At 38.7% G+C, this 24,910-nt stretch overlaps 1 protein-coding gene across 1 annotated transcript in view; it reads right to left on the reverse strand.

Annotated features, from left to right (window-relative positions):
• SMARCAD1 (SWI/SNF-related, matrix-associated actin-dependent regulator of chromatin, subfamily a, containing DEAD/H box 1) overlaps positions 1-24,910 on the reverse strand; it is a 54,431-nt gene that overhangs the window by 10,534 nt on the left and 18,987 nt on the right. Inside the window, exons 7-14 of the mRNA XM_060247051.1 lie at positions 21,729-21,812; positions 20,374-20,458; positions 14,312-14,706; positions 7,366-7,568; positions 5,908-5,998; positions 4,460-4,559; positions 4,194-4,253; positions 447-522 (exon numbers count right to left, since the gene is read on the reverse strand). Of these exons, the coding sequence (XP_060103034.1) occupies positions 447-522; positions 4,194-4,253; positions 4,460-4,559; positions 5,908-5,998; positions 7,366-7,568; positions 14,312-14,706; positions 20,374-20,458; positions 21,729-21,812 (1,094 nt within the window). The remainder of the gene's footprint in view (positions 1-446; positions 523-4,193; positions 4,254-4,459; positions 4,560-5,907; positions 5,999-7,365; positions 7,569-14,311; positions 14,707-20,373; positions 20,459-21,728; positions 21,813-24,910) is intronic.

Consider the following 24,910-nt stretch of genomic DNA (forward strand, 5'->3'; position numbering starts at 1 on the left):
AGATGCAATGAGGTTGAGAGTAGAGAAATGGTTTGTATACTGCAACCCTCTGGGCAAACAGTGCATGTACTCCAGTGGGGTCCCTCCCAAATGCTAAGGTGTAGAAAGCAGGCTTTCCTTTTACCACAACAATTTCACCCAGAACCGTACCAGTTCCCCAAACAAAGAATCATCACTATGCCCTCATATAGAAAAAAAAATTGGTGACCTTGGGATATTGCTACAGTGTGTTTGTGTGTGTGTGTGTGAGCACTAAACATGCTATTTGCCATTGATGATCTTAACTGTCGACAATCAAACTTATTTCTACCTGTTTTGTTTCTTGGTTACAACAGAATGAGATGAAGCGTTTGGAACAGGCTTTCATATAGAGAGAGATGTTCCTTTCCAGTGTTTCTACCTGTTAAAAAGAAAGTGGTCACACACCACAAAATACATGTACTTACGTTGTTACAATAACGTTAAAGTCAACAGCTTTGTTGTGGATATCCATTCGGAGGTGCTTTCTATCTTCTTGAGAACCTAGGAGAAAATGGAAAAGCCTTTAAAAAGACACAGGAAGGGAATGGAGACATAGGAAGAGATGCTGAAACTGCAACAGACCAACATGACTAGAGCAATGCCCTTTCCCCACCCATTTCCCATGGTGCAGAACCTAGTAGGGAATGAAGAAAGGTGGAAATGCAGCATCCACAAGGACCGCTAACAGCTGCACTCCTTTAATGTAACCTATTAATAGGTACTGGCAGCACCATAAACACACATTTTTAGGCATCACCACAAGGGTAATAGTAAAAGAGCAATGCCTTTTAGTGTGGTCCTTCAGCAGGGACTCACATGCAGGTGGTTGGTTTGTTCTCTCAATTTTCTTTTCTTTCTCTTTATCTCTTAACAGATAAGAGCCCATGTCCTGCTTGCTACCAACTACATTGTTAACTGACAGTATTAACTTTACAGCTTTTAACCTGAGCTTTCACTAATCTTGAATGTATTAACAAATTTGAGAAAAGGCAGATGGAACTTGGAGCATGTTTCAGTTCATGCTCTGAGGGACGCCATATGAATTTTACTACAGGTAAAATCTGAATTCTGGAAACATGCATATGGGCTTTCTCAGCTGCTACCCCTGCTGCATGGACTTCTCTCTCCTTCATTGCTTGTACTTCCTCTCCCCATATGTTCCCCAGAGAGCACTGAGATCCAGCTCTCAAAATCTTTTAACAATCCCTGGGCCAAGAGAGGCTAGATTGAAGACAACCAGGGAGCAAGCCTTCTCAGCAATGGCCCCTCTATGGTGGAATCAACTTCCAGAGATGGTGCGAGCCCTGCGGGACCTGAACCAATTCCGCAGGGCTCGCAAAACATTTCTTTTTCAGCTTGCTTTTAAGACAGAACCTGGCTAAACTGATTTGTAGCCATCTAGCCATCTTATGTATGATTATGACGTATAGTACTTTATAGCACCTATTTTATCTATTTTTAACTAATTTATTTATGTAATTGATTGTATTTAAAATTGTTGTTTATATTGTTTTATTTGAATCATGGAATTCCATGTCTGTGAGCCGCCCTGAGCCCGCCTTTGGCGGGGGAGGGCGGGATACAAAAATAAAGTTATCATCATTATTATTATTACTTCTGCTGTTACTTGACAAACTTCTTTTTCTTCCCCAATGCTTTTAAAATGTTTTTACATACTATTAATTTAATGTTAACAAATGCTATTGATCTAATATATACTAGTTTAACATTAGTTTCTTATTTATATTGTTGTTTCTAATTTTATATATACATACATCCTTAAATTTTATATACACATACATCCTTAAATATAGGTTTTGAAAATCAATTAGCAATCAATAAGAAAAAATAATTAACAAGTAATCGTAACAAACGATGCTGGCTTATAATATATATATATTTCTACTGAACTTTTGAACTGAATATTGTGTTAATCTAATCTTTAAAATGAGGGTAATCATTAGAATGCCAGAGACTGGGACCTGAGAGATCCAGGTTCAAACTCCCACTCTGCCATGGAAATTTGCAGGAATGACACTGAGCCTGTGACACACTCTTTGGACCTTACATCTGATCTTGTTAATGTTGCATCTTATTTCTTTTGTGGGGAAGCAAGGGAAGAAAAATATCATGAATGGCTGTGCAAGGATAACCTCTAAAAATGTGCAATTATATATTCAAGTTAAAATCTGTTTGATTACAATGCAGTTATAACAAGTATAAAATATTGTTTTCTTCAAGCCAGTACATATGGGATATGGGCAATAATAGATACAATTTTTTATTGCAATTACTGTTTGAGATGGGTCGGGTTTTTTTCTTTATACCAATACAGATCTGAGTTTGTGAAATAACAGAATAGGCTTGGATTATATGTTCTCTCTTGGTAATGTAAGATTTGGGTTGTTGCCATTTAAACTCTGCATAGAAGTGCAATTTCCCTGCCTCGCAAAGCAACCCAAAATGCTTCTTGAAACATTGCTCCGGTGTGTGTGTGTGTGTGGGGGGGGGGAACTGTTCCAAAAGCAATACAAAGAGGGAAATGGAGGAGGGGAATTGTGAATCTGTTCATTGGGATCCAGCCCCTCATGCTTCTTTCCTTTCCTTTCCTTTGTTTACTGCTTTGTCCAGTGCCCTGAGCAGTGTAACAATCTGAAATTTCATTTACACACTCTGTGTATTTCTCAAAAGACAAAAGGAGTAAAACCTTTTTGCAGCATCCAAAATTATATTAGGATTTTGTTCTGAGATTAAGAATGGGACAATCCTGCTTGGATTAGGGTCACAGAAATTCATCAACCATGGCAGAATAAATAATATGTCTTAAATTATAATATAGAATACATTCCAATAAAATATTAAAAATTGTATCTATTTTAGTAAGGGAGCAAGACCAAATTCTGTCAGAGTAGGGAAGATGCAAAAACTCTTATAACCCCCATTGAATGGGCATTCAATCTAGCAAGAATCAAAGCCTAACAAAACCAGGGGAGGTTAGATGGTAAGCATAGGTGGAAAGTGAATCAGGGGGAAGTATTCCAAAATACTGTGATGAACAAACTTGTTATAATCAATCTATCTGATCCATTTTTTAACTGTAAGTGCTGATTCAGTGAGCCCCAGTGTATGCTTTTTTGGAGATTAGATAAAGAGCTAATAGTGTGTTGTAACAAATGTCAAAAAGTCAAAGTGTACAGCTTATTTACACAGAAACACCAAATACTTTAAACAATATCTTCTGTATAATAAAACAGGTTGATTTGTTTTGGGAAAGGAAATATTTATTGGTAAGAAATGGACTCTCACTTCCATATACGTCCTTAATGCTGAGCAACTGAATTTTTATAACGAACACTCTTATATTTTAGTTTTGTTTGTAGGAGAGCCAGTTCTAGGCAGTGAATCGTGTAATTCACAGTGGTCTAGATTGTACAGGAAAAATGGGAAAGCCCACTTTGGGGACCCTTTTAATTGCAACCTGTTAATGGATTCAGTCTGCTGTAGTAAAACTGATCCTTTAGTTTATGCAGAACATGTTCCCATGATTTTTAAAGTTCAACCTGGAAAGAAAATAGCAACATTTTATCCAGAGTTAAAGCTCTGCCAGTTTTTTCAGATAATAACATAGAAAATGTTACAGAAATATCTGGGAAGCAAGGCCTAGGGGAAAGCTACTATTACACACATTTTTACTATTAAAAATAGAGAAATTTCGGAAGTCAATAATATTTTACTACAGCTAGAAAATCGTGATTAGCAACATAAAAATAACAGAAAACAGTCTAACCTGAGCATGGCTACAAAAAGAGGGGAGTTAATTATAAAACTGATGGCTTGTTTAACAGCCAGTTTGAAACTTATCCAATTAGTAGAAACTGGCCATCAGTATTACTTTATATTTCAAACTATTTTACAGTACTGGCACAAATGTTGATTGGCTATATCTGTCTAAAGGAAGGTTGGATTATATCACCTCAATGTTTCTTTTGTTGTTCATGCATATAATGCCTGTTTTTAAAAAATGTTTGTATTGCTATATTATGTACATTTTTAAAAATTCTCATGAGCTTTACTGCAATTTTGGTTTGTCATATCTGCAAGTGAACACATTGTTTGTATTTCTGGAAATATTTTATCCTGATTTTTTTTAACCCCCCCCCCCCCAAACTTACCATAATAAAACAAGATTTGGAGTTCAGGACACCACAGATTAATTTCTCGTACCCAGTTATCTATCAAAAACAGATATTTCAAATAGTTAAGAAAAGATCCTACATATGTACACACAGATAAGTATTAGACTAACTTGCTTTTTACTGAAATACAAATCTAGAATAACATTCTCTCACTCATATTGGGAATTCTCTTTGCAGGATATGCATGCAAAAATCATGATTTTGTTTTTTCAGAACTGATGATTATGCAATTCTTTACTCACCGATTGTTGATGCTGGCACTACAATCAAATGTGGGCCTACATCACCATCTTGGTAAAGGTATGCAAGGAATGCAATTGCTTGAATCGTTTTTCCTAAACCCTAGGTAAGAATAGGAATATTTTAAGAAAAACACACACAACTACTTTAACAGTAGTCATGCTGTGGATCAGTTCCTCATTCTTTAATGAGCTCCACATTCTGTTTTCTCTCAGTCCTTTCCTCCCCACCCCAAACACAAACTTTGTGGGATGTTCTGTTTCTATTTATTCCTGAGCTTGCTTTAAAAGATACCATTGCTAGTATCCCCACACCTATTCTGAAGGCCTTTCATAAATGCTCTCGTTTACAGGGTCTACAAAAAATGAGATCCTCTCCCCCCCACCTGGTAGGACTTAAACTGTCCAGCAATTGACAGAATTTGTAGTTGTCTCTGGGTTTTGTGATGTTAATTAATACTTTTTTCTGATGTGGTCATAATTGTAAGCCCCTTTAGGCTAATAGAAAGGTGGATTATGTATATTTTAAATAAATAAAATGTGAAGGCTAAATTTAGATTGAAAACCAGGGAGTATAAGGGAACCATATTAAAAATAGCATATTAAATTCTGCTCTATAATAGCAACTTGAAATTAAACATATTAAACTTGATTCTCTACCTCTCTGCCATTATAAGCCTCCTGAACACTAAATATTTCCTTATCTGCAACACCTTCCCAGCCAACTGACTTTTGGCTTGCCCTTGTCCCATCCTCTTTGGCTCTCATGGGTAGCTGTAGCTCACAGTCCTCTCTGTGCCCCATTGCTTCACTTGCAAACCTACTCTATAGTACTCTGGAAAGCAAACTAAAAAAGTAGCATCCAACCTGGATCTTAACCTTCTTCTCTAATTCATGAGATAGCTATGGGATATGAGCTATGTGACCTATGTATCCTCATCACCCACCCCCCTATTTTGCACATCCTCTTCTACAGTCTGACTCATCTCCCATACTCTATGGACAGCTGCTGCTCCCTTTACATACGCATACTTCCTTGTATACCAAAGGCCAAAAAACAATGAAAAAAATATCAAGTTCATTGCTGGGACAACCATCCCATAAGAAAGGTCAACATCTTTCTCCAATAAGAACGATTCAACTGTGTGTATGCACATCTGCTGATGCTGCCACTTCTCTACGAATTTTTGCTGCTTCAGCTGTCAAAACTATCAAAAAGCTAGACAGACCCCTTAGCCTCACTTAAGTGCTCCTCTTCCCAAGTTGTTAATGAGTAGCACTAAGACAAATCCTTATCTATACTTCCCCTTCTGTCTGTGACTGCCTTACATTGCTGTCTTTGGCAGCTAATGCCAACCTCAACAATAATGGTCAGGCAGTTATCTGTTACTCTGTCTAAAAGTAAACAAAGTCACAATATTAACCTTTAAAAAGATAGCATTTCAACTTACCATTTCATCAGCTAGAATACCGTTCAGTGAATGTTTATGTAACAGTGCAAGCCAATTCAAGCCAATCTTCTGATATGGCTTGAGCTCCATGCTGAAAAAATGGAAGAGCATATTAAACTGGCTGCTATAACCCTAAGAGCGCACCAACGTAAAACTAAAAGGCACCTCTACGCAACACAGCAGAGGCCACAATACGATTGTCTTAAATATTTAAATTACTTCTTTACTACAGTGAAAGCTGCGTTAACTGACATGACTGAGGAACCAGAGCTGTTGGAGGAAGGGTAAGCCACAATCCTGCTGGGCTTCTGGCTAAGGGTACTGCCCCTGAGCAGTGGAAGGGGTGGCACCCATGGCCAGAATGCTCAGCTGCCAATACCGCTGATGAGCTGTGTGACAGGCAGCAATTTAAACTGCAGGGACAGTATTCCAGTTATTTAAATCCTCACCCTCTGCAGAGGTGACCAGCAGGTGGTATCATAGCAGTGTGGGAGGTGCATTCTGACCATGGCCAGAACCTGTCTCCTGACCCCCGTACCCTGCTGACCAGCAGTTGTGGCAGGGTAATGATTTAAGGGACTGGAATACGAAACATCCCAGCCTTTTAAATCCATGTCGAGCAGCACGGGGGACAGGGAGTAAGGGATTCTGTCAGTGGGATCCTGGCCATGGTCACACCATACACAAACAGGCAGTACTCTGCCCACTCCACTGCTGTCTGCTTTCCCAGGGCAGCAGGCAGTGGAGGTTAGAATGCTCATTAACCCAACAACGCAGCCAGATAACAGGGTTTTTACTATTATTCAGAAAATGGTATACAATGCTATGTACCCAAACAGGTTTTCTCTGAGAATGAACAGTTATGATAGGTACTGACTTAGAAAGTGCTTCTTCTTTCCTGTGTTCTTTTCTGCTTTTGTATGCCACTTTTCTTTCATCTAACCTCCTTGCCCTCCTCCACGGTATCTCATAAAGTAAATCTCAACCAGAAAAAAGAGCTGGCAGTAGCTAGCAAAAAGACCAGGTAAAATGAAAGGTAAGTGCTAATTTTCTTTTATTGATATCATTAGAATACTGAATCCAATACAGATAAGTTTGTGAGCAAAAAACAGAAGCTACATGTACAGGTTACATGTAAGAGACATTTGTTGGACTTGTTTTGCTAAGGAGTTTAATCGTTTTTTGCTCCTTGCTTGGGATAGCCTGAAACCACCATAGTTTGAATCTGTTCTGCATCTAACACCCTATGCAGGTCTTCACAGAAAACAAGATGTCCTGAAAAATGTTCCTTTCCCAGAAACCTTTAAAACAATTTGACTGAAGAGGAGTTGTGCGAAACTCAAAAGTTTGCACTCTGTTGTGTGTCACTGGTATTATGGGGACTAGATCATGTTCTTGATTTTTTAGGACTTTACTTGTGAACCAACAAAACTATAAACAAATAGTAATTCTACCAACCTTTTATTCAAAATGGAAGGCTGATCTATGTTCCATCCACCTCCACTGTCTCCAGTGATCTTTGTCACTTGTTTGGTCAATTTGTTTGAGATCTCTTCACATTTGTTCATAAGTTTCATCACTACTACCCTCTCTCTGAGTAGTGTTTTGCAGTTCCATATAATATCTTCTGACAAGCCATTGGTCTTGCACATTTTTGTGAACTATAAAAAGAAGGAAAAGATAGGCAAAAGTTCCATCAGTACAAAATAAAACTGAGCCAGAAGAAATTCCAGTGTGTGGAATAGTATGGAAATCTACTTAATAATATGGAGACCTGCAGTGCGGAGTGATAAGCTGCAGTACTGCAGTCCAAGCTCGGCTCATGACCTGAGTTCAATCCTGGCAGAAGCTGGGTTCAGGTAGCCAGCTCAGCCTTCCATCCTTCTGAGGTTGGTAAAATGAGTACTCAGGTTGCTGCAGTAAAGTGTAGGTGACTGGGGAAGGCAATGGCAAACTGCCATGTAAAAAGTCTGCCAAGAAAATGTCACGATGTGATGTTACCCCATGGGTTGGTAACAACTCAGAGCTTGCACAGGTGACTACTTTTACCTTTTTTGCCTACTTAATAATTCCTCTAACTTGCTGCATAGTAGCCAAATAAGAACATAAGAGAAGCCATGCTGGATAAGGCCAATGGCCCATCCAGTCCAAAACTCTGTGTCACACAGTGGCCAATTTTATTTATATACACACACACACACACACACACACACACACACACAGAGTGGCTAATAGCCACCGATGAACCTCTGCTCCATATTTTTATCCAACCCCCTCTTGAAGCTGGCCATGCTTGTAGCCACCACCACCTCCTGTGGCAGTGAATTCCACATGTTAATCACCCTCCAAGCTAAAGAGCCTCAAGTGTTTTAATCTTTCTTCATAGAGAAAGTGTTCCAAACCTTTAATCATTCTAGTTGCCCTTTTCTGCACTTTTTCCAATGCTATAATATCCTTTTTGAGGTGCGGTGACCAGCATTGCACACAGTATTCCAAATGAGACCGCACCATCGATTTATACAGGGGCATTATGATACTGGCTGATTTGGTCAGAAGGAGAAGACAAAACCTGTGCAACCATAGGGGACTACACCCCATAGGATTCCCAACATCAGATCTTGGTCCAGCCAGCATAAAAGGAAGGACCTAGCATGGATTTATTTAATCCCCACTGGAAGGAATGGCAACAACTCATTTGTATCAGGAAACTGGTAATGGGGAATGCATGCCAACTGAGCTTTATTTTTATTCAAGTTAAATTATAACAGTATATAACCTCTGTTCTCCTGGCCAATTTATATAAACATGGATGGAGTTTCAGTCAAGGAAGCACATGTCTTCTTCTTCAAGGGAGCCCGGTCATACTACTCCAAGATTGTTAAATAGCAGCACAGCTTTCAGCTAACGCTAGAAAGCTTCCTGATTAATGAAAACTCATGTTTCGACAGCAGAGGGCACTCACTAGCCATACAAAGGCAAAAGCAGGTGCAGGTGCTTGTAGGTAAAGACAGAAAATGAGCTATTTGTACTGCATACTGACAACATGAGATAATTTTGATTTTTTTTTGTAATTGCACATAATTTTTTGCTTTATATTACCAGTGCATTAAAGCAAAACACATACCATTTAGTTTCCTACTACTAATACTCTCCTTGAATATCCCTGAACAGGTTAGCTATAGTGGTGAGAGTAGCAACAACTTTAAGGGAGGCTTATATTCGAATCTTCACTTTGAAATACTAATCCTGCATAGTAGCTAGGTAGCACAGACCATTCCCAATCCACTCAATGGAATTGCATTCCTTTCTTGATTTGAGTTCAACAACATCCAGAGAGCAATGAGATTTTATAAGCTTTAAAGTCCTGGCAATCTTGTTGCTCTCTTGGGTGCTACCAACCTAGAATCTAATTCTGCTACAGCAGACCAACAAGGCTATCCTGAAACTGTTCCCACCTTGCAACAGTGGGAAGTATGGCAGCCATCACTTCCAGTGACCTCCAGTGACTTTCATGTTACAATCTTCACATTCCTAAGCCTTCCACACTGAAAAGGAAGGAAATGCCCTTTCATAGGCAAGATGATCAACATGGACAATGGTTGTCAGCAACCTGGCTGCTGTTCTAAGAGCACTGCCTCCAGCATCTGAGAACCACCCTTCTCACTTGTTTAGACAGAGAAGTCGTACAATGAAATAAGAACCAGAATTCAAAACTTGCTAATGTTATTTTCTGATCCCAGGCTTTAAGACTCTTTTGTTGTCCCAACTATTGAGAAAGTCTATTACTTTTTATGCCCCACCTTTGTACAACTTAATTTCATACATAATGGATGAGATTAACAGGCTTTTTGTGTTTCACTTTGCTTTGCCAGGATCTAGCTTCACTAGGGGAAAACAGAAGGCAAAAGAAGAAGGGGACAGCAAAAGAGGAGATGGCTGGACAGCATTAACGATGTAACTAATACAAATTTGACCAGACTTCAGAGGATGGTGGAAGACAGGCGGGCCTGGTGTGACTTTGTTCATGGGGTCGCAAAGAGTCGGACTCGACTGTGTGACTGAACAACAACAGCTTCACTAGGCACTTGCTTGGCTTAATCCAGTAAATACATTTCCAAAATCTTTGCTAATCACAAGGAACACTTCTATTTTGTACCAAAATTGTACTAGCTAGTTACAGAACACAAAATTGACATGCTTCATAGAACAGTGAAGACAGGAGAGTGAAAAATTTACAGTCAAAAGAAAACGCATAAAAGATGAAGGAAAGGTGGAAAATGTCTGCAGAACTAGTGAGAGCTAACAATGAATCTGAAGTTAAGGAATATGGTAATTCTTCAATAAAAGGGGAAAAACAAACTAGACAGGGAGTAGAATGAGTATTTCAGTACTATTTAGGCTGTGTTTAAACATAGCAATACTTTTTGTGGCCCCTTCCCCCATTCATATACTTCTAATGTATGCTTTTTAATACAGTGGAATCCTTAATGTGCAAACTGTACATGGGAAGTGGACAGCACTGCTGATGAGTTTGGAGTGGGCCATGCAATGGCTCTCTGTGGGACCCTTCCCCAGCCTCCACTATGATGCCAGTAAAATTCTGAATGAACATTAAGCTATGATTCACTCATAATCAGGCCTGGAAGCAGGTTTTGAAAACAAACCCTGATAAGCATTAAACATAGTCAGCACACTGGTACCTAGAGCAATACTATGCACTGCCATTAACTTAACCAAGATTAAGGCTAGAGAACAATTTGTTAAAGAAAAGGACAGGGAACATCCCAGTTCCTAAGCCAAATGAACTCCTAAGCCATTTTCTGTATATAGTTTACAAAAACAGGACATTTTCTTAGACTGAGAGGACTTTTTACATTACTCAACCCCAATAGCTACCATAAACCACACACCATAAGTAGATTTATACAAAGTCTTCTTTCCAAATATTGACTAAATTTCCCTGTAATTGTAAAATCTATCCTTAAGCATGATAAATTATTTGAAAACAATCATTTCATACACTTATCTCAATATCTGGATATATTGCTTTGATCTGACAGTTCAGTGAATATAGTAGAAGCTAAGCTTCAACATTTACAAAACATTTGAGAATTTAAGCAACTATAAACCAAGATATGGAGTTTCTAAAAAAAGCTAAACCACAATGATTTTTAATAAGAGATTAGAAAATTTCAGTAATTATTCTAAATGCCTAAAGCTCAGGCTGGCATGAAGATAAATCTAGTAATCTTTAAACAATGCACCCCAAATGAGGCCATCTGTTACAAAAACCACCCCTTTTCATGTCAGATTGTTAACATCTGTTTCCAAGTTGCAACAAGAACACATTCAACTGTTTTCCAACACAAGTTATATGAATAATAGGCTATAGCTGGGTCATATACCAACAAGTTCAGGTTGATACAGTTCCATTTGAACAAAGTTTGAGTCTGAAGAACTGTGCAGGCACATGGACACTTATACCTTGAATAAAACTGTGTTGGTCTCAAAGGTGTCACTGGACTCAAACTTTGATCTGCTATTTCAGACCAACATGGCTACCCACCTGAACCTACAGTTCTATCTGTTCAGTATACTATAATCCAGCCAAAGTTAAATCTATGGGACTTAAAAAATACAACTATGGCTGACTTGTGGTCAAACTTTATTCCAATAAAACCACACAGACCAAAAAGTGCTTAGCAGTGGCTGGACTAAACCCTTTATTTTCAAAAGGTTGTGTGGGTGTCAGAAAACTAGGGATGAAATCCCCAACCTAACTAATTTCCATTTACTCCAAACAAGGTTATGCTACTGCAAATGTAATAGCTTTGAGCATCCTTTTTATTTTACCCAGTGTTTCACAGACTACCAGAAGCTGATTCCTGCAAGTAGCTTCCCCCTCCCCACAAAATTACTGCGTACTTCATCATATCTATGTGAAAACACCACCTATCATACAGTGAAAGTGTCATTTGACCTACTGTAGCATTTAATATTCAAGGTAAATTTGTTTCAGACCACACTTTTTCTAAACCTAAAAATCCCTAGGTCCCAGTATTAAAATTTATCATTCATGTGAGGTCCCACTGCCCATCCTTGGCAATCAATATTCTTTGAAAAAAGCTTCAAATTACAATTTCCTCTTCTCCCCAAGAACTGTAAAAGTGAATATACTTTTCAATGCTAATGATTTTTTCCATTCATTAAGAAAGTGCATATATTTTCTCTTAACTGTTTTAAAAACAATTGCTTTATGTAAAATTACAGACACAGGCACTTTAAATTGCTCCAAAGTGCAACTAATGAAAACTGAAGTTACTTCTGCTTGGGTGGGTCAGGGAGAATGCACAACTTCCTTCACACCACATTCTGTTCCCGTGGGTTCCCAACACTCAGAAGCAGCTGGGGTGTGGGTGTGTGTATTTACACAGTGGAAGCAGGGCAGATGGGGAACTGTGTTCTCCAAAGGGAATTATGCCTGGAATTCTTAGGATCCTACCCCTCAACTATGTGAATAGCTTACATAAAAATATTTAACGCTAAGCATACAACTTGAGATTTTACTTGAGTGTTTACTGTATAAGAGGCCTGATCTTACAGCTGAACTTTTGATCACAGAAGTACAACGCTGTATGGACAGAATTGTCAATCAGTTTTCATTCTGCTTTGTCAGATTCACTGCTATATATATTTCTACCGTATAAGGAACTATTTATAAAATTCTTTAAATACTGGTCACATTTTGCCAATTTCTTAGTAAATATGAGAAAGTCACAGTAAAATAAAAGGAAAATTTCCTGTAACACACCCCTATTAAAACCAGCCTAAACTCTCCTTTTCTCTTTGGAGATGTCACAAAATAAAACAGAACATTTTGCAAAATACCATCTTTAATTTTTATACTGAAAATCCCAATACTTGCGTTTCATTAATACAAGTTTAAACGTAAGTAAGAAGCTACTTAAAAAAAAAAAAGCCTGTTAAGGGCTGTAATTTGCTACATTATATTAAAACTGTGGGCATGTAGCTACAGTAACTATATACATCTTTGAATGCTGACAAAGGCACCTTTTATTAAAGAGATTTTGAATCCAAACAGGCTCACACAACTTAATTTTATAAAAACCATTTCAGAGGAAGGCAGCCCTGCAGCAAATACTTTAGCAAAGAATCAGTTTAGGCAAAGCTCAACATGTTTTAAAAAAGGAGCAGATGTTCAGTTCACAGTCAAAGGCTTCGGGCAAAACCGTCTCTACAGCACCATCCCTATAAAGCTATATTTCTGCGTTTTTCACGTACACACTTTAAAATACGCACAAACATTTATTTTTCTTTCAAAACTTGACCAAGCCACCTTATGTCTCATATGATGAAATGGCCAACAAGTAGTACAGCATAATGAGAATGCGTAAATATAAGCTTTTATCAATTAGAAACGGCTGCTTCCAAATCTTCTTCCCCTCACCCCAAGAAATCCTTTTTTAAAAGAGCAAAAGTAACAGATACCTGGATAAAAGGACATATTTTCTTCTACATCTCTAAAACTCCATGTCACAGCAAAAATAACAACACAAAAAAACTAGCATTCTGCAATATTTCCTTTGCATAATCATCCATTCCTTATAACAAAGTCACATTTGTTCAAGCAAGAGGCTGGTCTTTTTATTGTAGCACACACAGCTTAAAACACACAGTTGTGAAAAACATCTGAAAAATGCAATACAGAAATTTGGGATGGTGCACCAAATACTCACCAGTAGCTATATTTTCCCTTCTTATTCAACATTTTAAGGCTTCCCAATGCTTTACTTTTGAAAATTAAAAAATTGCAGCACAACTTAAAATGGCCACATTGCTTAGTTAACAAAACCAGGCTTAATAATAAATAATGAGGATAATGATCCAAAGAAGGAACAAAAGAAGAAGAAGCAGCTCTGCAAACGATAAAGCGTAAAATATCCATGCTGGCATCTTCAATCATGGAGCAGCCTGGAAGTTGGTTGCCGATTCTCTGAAGCAGAAGCAGCATGAAATTCTGCCACATTCTTGCCTTCTGAAAGGTTTCTCAGTTACAGCAGATTAGAACAGGCTAACAAGTAGCAGCTCCCCAAATGAAAGCTCTGAATTCTTCTTCTGCAGTGAAATGAACCAAGTTTCAGTGCTAAATAGTGAGTGACAGTATTGCCAGCCAATCAGCTTGGGTTTTGCAGGAAAATCACCCCTTAATTCATTCAAAATTAGGTCATCTGACACTATTTGAAATGCTATTGGCTTAGAATGAGCATAGTGTTTTAGCCTAATCAGGAAAAGGCCACCCATCTATTCCTCCTTGGATTTAAGATATCCTTGACTGCATTACATGCTGTGGATATTTAAGGGAGGAGAAGGAATACACACTTACCAGAGTTTCCCAACTGTTAAAGGGACGGAGCTCTATTATCCTTTGAGCCTTTTTTTGGGAACATTGTGGGATCAAAGTGAGTTCGCCCAGGGAAGCATCTTGCAAGAAGTTAAGTATTTTAGCTTTGTAACCATCTTCCATCACTTCTTCTGCACCACCATAGTCCTCATCGAGGGAGCTCCCAGCTTCTGAAGCTGATTCATATTCTGAATCTTGCGAGTCCTTTTTAGTAGTCCAAATTTTTTTCTTTTTATCTTTTTTTCTGAAACCATTTTGAGATTTTGGGGAAGGTTTCTGTTTGAGCTTTACATCAGCGTCATTTTCGTGATGGTTGGTGTTAACTGCTGAAACTTCCTTCCCATTTGAAACTTCACTTTTGGAAGGATACTGTGTATCTGTATACAATATTTAACAAAACAAAGATTCAGAGACATGACATGTAGATAACAAAAAAGGGGGGGGAACTACAAAGTATCCATCTTTATCTTCTGGAATACTTTTTGATTTATACACACTGCAACATTTTCCTATTCTTTGGCAGTTTTCCCAAAATCATACTGAATCACTTAATAAGCAAATCACAACAGAACATTGCACAATCCCATTTAAAAGTCTAAATATTCACTAATTTTGAACGGAATAGACATTTGCTCCTAAGATTGTTCTGTATCTCTTATCTGGGTAGATCAGTGTGTTATTAACTAATCATTGTTCAGGGAAAATAATTGTTACATGAATCTTTTCTCTTGTCTCTAAGACCATTTGTTGACAGACTAAATATAAAAAGTTACTTAGCATCTGAATGTCTTTTAACACAGGGGTCATAGAGCAGTATTCAATCAGATGGGGTACTCCTGAATTAGCAAATCAATCATCTGCTGAATTTTTATGTGAAGGCATCATAGTCTGCAATATTTTAGTAGCAACAACCTTTACATGCACACACCTCTTTAGCAGTTACTTAAAATACTTTTATATTCCATCGTTTCTCAATAGTAGTATTTTTCATAGGACATAATTATAGAATACAACTTTATAACAAGAATTTAATGCAAAGCTGTGAATGCCTCTTAGGGGCTCTGTCACTGCAAGTGGGCCTTGTATTTCAGGCAAGAGAAGGAAAATCAGATTAGCAATTTCACCAATTGCTGAATTGTATTCAAGGTACACTTTTACAAATGTAACTGAAATTCAGGCAGACAATTAGTAGACTTGTAACTGCACACTGCTCTAAGTGAAGCAGATTATTCTTACTACTGGTAACATGCATGGCATGCCCACCACAGGGTCAATCACACAATACACAAAATATGAGTTAAGGGAGTTCCTGTGTTTTTAGGAGAAACAATTACAGTAGTACATTTTATGGCAAACCACCAACACAGGATCTAAAAAAAACAAGCCCGAAAAAGCTTGTGAGTTGTATTTTGCAAACAGCAACTCCCCTGCTTTTACAACCTGCTTTGGGAATGGGAATTGGAGGGGAGAAAGAATGAGAAATCAGCTATTAATGAAAAATAATCAAAAACATACCTGTGTTTTGGAAGTTTTTTGTGACTCTGATCACTGCTTTGACCTCAAATTGACTTTGAATGCACAGTAATTCACAAAGCAATTTGCTGAGAGAACTCTACAGTTCGTCCCTTCTCTATAGCTGTTTTCTAGCTATGTATATTAAACATATTCAAACCTATTTCCCTTCCTCCAACACTTTTCAGTGTACCCATTTACTATTTCAGTCATGCTGCTATAAAATCACATGTTCACTTTGGCACGTACGCACTTAAGGGATGTATAAAAATATATTGTGGAAATGAATAAATGGCTTCGAGGAGAAAAATCATTCTGTTACCTACCGCAAGCCATTTCAGGTTCTTCTATATTGGTATGTGAAACAAATCACTGTGGAATCAAAGCACTTCACATTGAGTTCTGCAATCACAGAGGTCCTCAAAACCTGGGAGGGGTGGGGACTTCAGGAGTGTTCTCTAATATAGCACAGGAAGGGAAGGCACTGATATGCAGCACATGTGTAAATGCCTGCATATGGGCTAAAGATGCTCTTCAATGAACTAAGGCTATCATTGCAAAGACAGTCACCTGGAAGCACCACATTGTATTGCTGATAAAGGTAAAGGTAAGCCTCTGTGCAAGCACCAGTGGTTTCTGATTATGGGGTGATGCTGCTTTCACAACGTTTTTATGGCAGACCTTTTTACAGGGTGGTTTGCCATTGCCTTCATACATTTCGTATAAAGATATGCTAGTATTTTTCAATACTCTTAAAAAGCAGAACTTTTAATCATAACTGCCTAACTTTGAATACACGGTAATACTAAATTGACTGCTAACTAGTAAGCACAAGATTTTTGGAAAAGTTGAATTAAGTCTCCCCATGTTTTCCAACAACTGTTCTTACACTTCATTCAATTAAAAAAACCAAAACAAGAAATATTATGTGGAATGAAAGAGCTGTAAAGAAGCTGTTGGTGGTATCTACTAGCTCTAGTAGGGACAATATACGAAAGATTACATGAATTGAAGTAGACATGACACTCAACAATGAATTGAAAGTTAAAAGTGCATTTCAAACTTCAACAATATCACCCAAACAGTTCAGAAGGCATAAAAATTCCTGCATTATCTCGGCTGCATAGTATTTAGTACCTGAAGTGCTCTGTAAGGAAAGAGGTGGCACACTGTTCTGGCCTACACGTAGAAAAAAAAGGACTAAAGGTGGAGTCCATAAAGAATCTCAAGGGGGTGGATTTAATTGTTGTTTTATTCTGTTGGTCATGCTAATCTGATTGTGTGACCCGTAACCTGTGAGCCACCCTGAGCCTGCCTTTGATGGGGAGGGCAGGATATAAATTAAAATAAATAAAAATACTACCAGCTCACTGTCAGTCTTACAGTGCTGACTGAGATGAGTAGCCATGTTAGTCTACCTGCAGCAGTAGAAAAGGCGTCCAGTAGCACCTTAAAGACTAATAAAATGTGCGGTAGAGTATAAGCATTTGTGAACCACTGCTCACTTCTTCAGATCTGAAATGAACAGTGACTCACGAAAGCTCATACCCTACCACAAATGTTGCTAGTCTTTAAGGTGCTACTGGACTCCTACTCTTTTCTAGTCCTGACCGCTGAGATTGAAGACTAAACTAGAACATGAGTGATACCATACAAGGAGCATTTACAGCTCCCCACTCCAGACTGTAAGGGGATAGTTGGGGCTGTTTTATTCTTTTTGTCATGAACTGGCAGTCAATTGCCATCAACATGCTACAGCCTGTAGTCAGCCATTAGTACTAAACATGCCATTTTGAACATTTTAGCTTAAAATATATATCTTATGTTCACCTGTGATGTGAAAGTTTAGAAGAACCCAGTAAAATGGTAAGGGACCTTTACATTGTGGACCTTTACATTTTTCCAATTAGAAATTTGATGGACACCCCCCCCCCCAAATGTATTCTCTTTTGGAATGAGTGATTTTTTTAAAAAAGACCAGCTGGTACAAAGTATATAATTTGAAGATTCTTATGTAAGACAACTGACATTAGAAAATGGCAAGCCTGGGTTTAATGAAACCTCACTGGGGAGGGCATGTTAGAACCTCTCCATCCCCCACTGGTCCTCAAGATTCCTGCTATGAAGAGCAGTGACTGGGAACAGAAAGAATATTTGCTGTGCTTTTAAGTTCTCCTCCATGTTAATGGGTGATAGTGGGCTTTGAGAAGGTGGCATCAGAACCCCACTGGGTAGTCCACAGACTCACAACCATCAGAAACAAAGCCTGGGGAACCGGAAACATTGGCCAAGGAATGCCAGAGGAATCATGGAGACCTCTGCCCTATACTAGGCCTCAAAGACCCTGGCCACCAGCTCCAAGAGCTGGCCTTGAAAAGCCTGCTGTTGAGGCTCCACCAGCAGACCCTCCAGCTGCCCTCCCAGATCCTGGAACAGTTACTCATCACCATGAAAAACCACAGCCTGGACCACTGCCCACTCCCTGGATTCTCCTCCACCTGGCAGGAACAGTGAAGGCAGCAGGCTTGCATCAAGGCAAATGAGAGAAAATGCAGTACCAGGCTGGTAGCTCAACCTGTGAGCCAGACTGTTGTGCTTTAGGTGACAACCCTCCTGCAGGATTCTGGCCCAATTAGGATCTAGCCAGGTGAGTTCCAGAAGCTGCCCTCAGAAAAGCTGGGGCTGCTTCCCCCACCAACCTATTTAAGCTGAGAGCAGGTGTTTTGCTGGATCAACTGCTCTGGAGGGTCACTAACCTTGTGCTCCAGACCTTGCCTGTAATAGTGCTCCAGCCCATACCAAACCATAGTCAGGCAGATAGCACTCAAGGAGACCAGTGGGCTAGGAAGCCCAAACAGAAAATGTATTAATTATGTTTTATGCTGCAAAGCATAACCTGGTATCTAAATATGCTACTAGACCTACTAGGACTGTTTGATACAAATAATATATTTTTGTTTATTACAAAATCTGTCTCTTCCATTTCCCCCCTACCTTTCAGTTGGTAAAAACTAAGGTTTGCATGATATTGTAGGTATAGGTCGGAATGGTTTTCAGCACTCTCTCCAGTATCAAGAATATTCAGTTGTGCTCATAGAAAAGACGTCCAAACTTTTAAATTTCATGAATAGGACAAACAGTACATTTTATATTGTTAAAGCACTAAAATAAGTTTAGTTTTTATAGTGAAATATGCAATAGTTTCTCACAAATATTTCTGGATATTTTTTTTTACATGGCTACATGGAGAATCCTGAAAGTATGTAGGAAAGTCTATTTTCATTACCCTACTCATAGTCCCTAGGCCATCAAGTTTACCACAAAGAGAACCTATTACAGCAGTGATAGTAGCGATGAATGGAGAGAATACGTGATGTGCAGACAAAAATGGAGGTAACTGGTTCAGGCACACAGAAAATTTGCTCCAGTCTTGTGCAATGGGTGGGTGAAGAACTGAAAGATCGGGGGGTGGGGGTGGGGGGACGACAAACAAAAATGAATGGAATACAAACCATAATTGCAAACTTGATTCTGCTTTATGCAGTAATCATTGTTGGGCTCCCCAATCTCCTTCTCTCACTTTGGAAAGATATATGTGACAGTCAAGGAGAAAAGTTAACACTTTACCAAGTTTCCCAATCCATTCCTCCAACATTTGCAGATACCACAGATAATTTTTCTCCAAGCCAGTTTGGCAAGTATCCTACAGGTTTTTGCCATCTTCGGGGCATAGAGCAAGGGTCACTGGGGATGTGTGTGTGTGTGTGGGAAGGTACTGTGAAGTCCCTGCATTGTGCAGGGGATTGGACTAGATGACCCTGGAGGTCCCTTTCAACTCTATGATTCTATAGGAAGGGTGAGGTGTTGGTTTTTTTTACATACAATCCAATGGGTGTGCGTTTCTTCAATTCTGAAAATTAGAGATCCTAGGAAAAGTGCATCTATGACCTAGAGCACAGATATAATATGCGAGCAAATCAAGAATGACAGGAAACACTTAAAAAAACTAGTCCTTTGTGTGACAAAATTCCTTAAAAATTATGCGTCATGGCAATAAAAGGGCTAACTGTGAAGGGATTTCCAAATTTTGGTTTTTTAATGTGTATATTTTTTCACACAGGTAACGTGCACATTTTTGCACACTGCTAGGTTCAGTCCCCCACTTTTAACTTCTCGCTCCCCCATGAATGCATCCAAATTTCCCACAGAGTGCTGATCAGATCTTCCAGTTACATTCTGTTCTAAAGAGGAGGAAGAGCCAAGATTTGGTCATAAAATCCTCACTTACAGGTTTTAATGATCATCACCAGTTTGTTCCTTAACTTTTATTCCTCCTCCATAAAATCCTCAATGGTTACATATTCAGATCTAACATAATCTTTCCCCCTATCTAAAAATCTATCCATGAATTACTTAAAACTAAGTGTGAGAATCTCAGTGGACTGGGACAGATAAAGCATATTAGAGTAGTGAAAAAGGAAGATTTGTATTTAGGATAAAATGCAAATACAATAATATTGAGCCCATTTTACCCTCTTGATCTTCCATAAACACTTTTAAAGATTCCAGAGCTTCCCGAAATATCCAGTTGTGTTCCCGAAGCACATCTCTCAGCTCCTAGTTAAAGAAAACAACCACACAAGAAACTCTGCATAACTGTCACTGCATTTTTGAATACTCTATAATTGCACATAGATGCAGGTGGGTAGTCATGTTGGTTTGAAGTAGGAGAACACAGTTTGAGTCCAGTGGCACCTTTAAGAACCGTGATACATTTAAGTGTGCAAGCCCACTTCTTCAGATACAATGAAACAGAATTTCCTCAACCATTACACATAGGGGGGCAGGGTTGGTTTTGTTGCCAGGAAGGCCCAATTGTCCTTCTTGGCAACAAAATCAACCCACCCCTCACTTTCTCTATGTAATGGCTGAGAAAATTCTGTTTCACTGTATCTGAAGAAGTGGGGTTGCATTCAAAAGCTTATAAATAAAACTTTGTTGCTCTTATAGGTGCTACTGGACTCCAACTTTGTTCTGCTACAATTGCACAGTCATTTATGCATATTCAAAAACAGGGAAAGGTATTTAATGACTATAGTGTCATTACAACTACCTGGAACAAAGCCCCTCCTTCCCAAATGCTGTCTAATAATGACAGAACACACTAGCTCCAAATCCAGAATTCAGGAAGTGACCACATTCCACTGTGATAATAATTTTCTGTTCTAGTTCATAATGGGACCTAGGAGCTCACTGCTTTGTTAATAACTGAATTACATAAAAAATCAGGATGCCTTCTTACTCCTCCCACATCAGTTTGCCAAGTAACATACTATATTAGGCATTTTTTTTATTAACAGAGTTAACAGAAAAAGACTGAGGGAGGATGGAGTCTGTTCCCCTGGGCAAGATCATGTGTTACTCCATGGCACTGGTTTAAGGTTCATAAAGAAGAATACACACTATGACAGAAACACCTTATGTGCTTGGCGGTGGGGGGGGGGGGGAGAACTGACCCACTTTGGCTGCTTCTATACCATCAAAATTCTTTTCAAAGGGAAGAATTATAGTACAGAACACTAACTATGGTAATAGCTACAATTTGTACTTTGCACATCATGTATTAATAGCTTTTGCATAAAAGTCATACAAAGCATACATTTTGTGCCAAGCATGACACACATGAAGCTGCCTTATGCTGAATCAGACCATCAGTCCATCCAGGTCAGTACTGTCTACTTAGACTGGCAATGGTCTCAGGCAGAGGTCTTTGATATCACCTACTGCCTGGTCCTTCTTAACTGGAAATGCTGGGGACTGAACATGGGACCTGCATGCAAAGTAGAGACTCTTCCACTGAGTGACATCCCTTCCCCTCTTCACATACCTCTTTATCCAAGCTGGGAAATTCTTTGTGTAGTTTGCTAACCAAGTTTTCACGCCTTTCCCACTGGTTTTCAGGACTTTCCAACTATGGTTCAAAAGACAGGTTTTAGGTTTCAACTAACTTCTTGTCAGAACCAGAAGATGGTCCAATGAACCTCACAATGAACATTCATCCTTTGACAAAGTAATGTGAAGTTAATCATGTAACAAAAATGGCTTAACTGCTGTAGTCTGAATGTGTCAATCACATGGAATAGAATAACAAGTCTGTTAATAACTGGAAAGCAGCAGATCATTTGAATTGGGAAGAAATTTTACTGCTGTAGACAAACGCCACAGATTAAAAGGCATTAAGAAAATATAAGCATGAATCCATTTTAACATATTTAATAAAATAAGCAGCTGGTATCTGTTAGAGTCTTAATGACTTCCTCAGACATGGAAAACAGATATTCTGAAAATGAGATGCAATGGTCTTTATTAATAAAACATACAAAACAATTATTATTATCACTTCTTTATTCAAAGCTGTATGAAATGTAAGGATCAGCTTGCGAAAATTCAACTGGAACCCATAAATGGCTACCAATTCTAGATACTGAGTACTGCCTCATTTTATCATGGTGTATCCACAGCCTCCTTCCCATCTCATTTACACATATCTGGACTTCTTTACAAGCCTTGTACCATCTATTTGGACCATATCTTTATTTACTCAGGGATTCAGAGGAGAGTGCTATTTCAACTCTAAAAAAATACTGACAAAAAGGATATTGACAAAAGCCTTTAAAACTATCCTGTAAGATTTCCATTGAGGCAATTTTGGCTGTAGGCCAAATCTGTAACACATTTTGGCAATCACGTTCCTCATTTATATTTTAAACGTGAGCTCCATTAATTTGTCCCATTAGAGAAAAACAAAACCTGAAGATCTGCTGAATGGTTCATTAAAATCATAAGTTCTAGATATAATAGGCATTTCTTTAAAACAATGTAACACTTAAGCACTACTGATGTAAAATGAGCTCGATACAGCTGGTCATAGATATTGGTCTGCTATCTAGTAACTTTTATTCAGCCCTTCCATCTCAAGGAGTTAGGATAGCATGCATGGGTCTTTCCTATTTTATTAGGTAGGTTATGAGGTAGAATGACCAGCCAGAGGCCACCCACCAAGTTTTGAGGCAGTCTAGGAATTTGAACCTAGGCATCCAGATTCTAGCCTAACACTGCAACTACTACATCACACTGGCCCCACTGTGGAATGGCAAATAGGACCATGAACTAGAAGTGAGGGGAACAAAAGGGAGAGTATGGGCTCAAAGCACTTTTATGACAGCAAATATAGGGGTTAATCTTACAAAGCTATTTTTCCAAAAGGTCCAGTAATAACACAGATTTCAACAGTCAGCCAATATAAAAATGTTGTGACATACACACATACGTAGTTAACATATAAGTGTTTCCTTCTTAAATAGAGAGGATTATATCAACCGCCAACCAAGTCAAAAAGTTGATTAAATAGCTATAGCTACAATTTGTCTGTAGATACACAAGGTTTGCAGAAGGCTAGAAACAGCCCTGTTTTAGAACCCTTAGTTCTTCAGTGAAAGCGTATGTCTATATTTTACGTTCTCAGCACCCCTTCGTTTAGAAAGGTGCTCTTTTTCAACATCAAAAATATTCTAGTAAGTACATTCTGGCCAAACAAAAGTGTTTGGGGATTTTTACTGTGTTATTATTTAATGCTTCCCCACCCTGCCCCCATGATTGGCCACAGTAGAGTGACCAATAATACATGCCATAATACATGACGATGTGCATTTGGACATACCCAAGTCAAAATTAAACTGAAATCAGTTACTTTGGGTTGGACTCTGGGATTCATGAAACGCTCCCAAAACACTACAAAAATTCCAGGAATAATGATAAATTATCTCCTGGAATTTTGGGAGTGTTTCAGAAAGGGGCAGGAGGGAAAGGAAGCACCGCCACCAAATAACTGCTTTGCGGTGCTACAATGTAAAGGACCATTATTTTCTATGAGTATTTTCTACAGTGTAAAGGGCCATTATTTTCTCCTTTCTGAACTCTACTACTGCAAAGGGAAAACTCAGCAATCCATACATCTATATTTATTTAGACAATGTCTATGCTTCCTATTCATAGAACTGGCTTGAGACAGCAAGAACATCTCCATGTTACTTTGCATCATAACACACAACTCTCTTTGATAAGCTGGTCCTTCTGGCTTTGCTCAGTAATATCTCCATATCCACTCATGTGTATGTACATATATTTCTACCAGATTAACAATATTTAATGGAACAGATAAAGTCAGTTCTGAACTATCAATGCTTATGGTATAATACATCTGTAGGTTTGGAAAGCAAGATTAGTCATCACGTAACAAATGCATAATTATATTACAGGAGAGACTTGTCTTGGCAGTAGTATGTGCAAAAAAGGATCTAGGGGTCTTGGTGGACCATATACTGAGTGACATGAGTCAGCAGTGTGATGCAGTAGCTAAAAAGACCAATGCAATTTTGGACTGTATCAACAGAAATATAGTATCCAGATCATGCAAAGTGATGGTATCGATATACTCTACTCTGATTAGACCTCACCTAGAGTATTGTGTTCAGTTTTGGGTACCACAAGTTAAGAAGAATATAGACAAGCTGGAATGTGTCCAAAGGAGGGCAATGAAGATGGTAAGAGGACTCAAGACAAAGTCCTATGAGGAAAGGTTGAAGGAGCTGGGCAAGTTTAGCCTGGTGAGGATATGACTGAGAGGTGATACGATACTTCAAGTATTAGAAGGACTGTCATATAGAGGATGGTGTGGAGTTGTTTTCTGTTGGCCAGAAGTTCAGACCATAACCAATGGGTTGAAATTAAATCAAAAGAGTTTTTGACTAAACATTAGGAAAAACTTCCTGACAGAGCGGTTCCTCAGTGGAACAGGCTTCCTTGGGAGGTGGTGGGCTCTCCTTCTTTGGAGGTTTTCAAACGGAGGCTAGATGGCCATCTGACAGCAATGTTGATTCTGAGAGCATAGGCAGATCTTGAGAAGGAGGGCAGAAAGCACTGCATTAGTGCTTAGTTCTCAGGGACACGTCCATGGAAATGCTGTTCACCACTCTGGGGTCAGGCAGTAATTTTTCTCCAAGCCAGTTT

The sequence above is a fragment of the Heteronotia binoei genome, chromosome 9, assembly GCF_032191835.1.
Source record: "Heteronotia binoei isolate CCM8104 ecotype False Entrance Well chromosome 9, APGP_CSIRO_Hbin_v1, whole genome shotgun sequence".
NCBI lineage: Eukaryota > Metazoa > Chordata > Lepidosauria > Squamata > Gekkonidae > Heteronotia > Heteronotia binoei.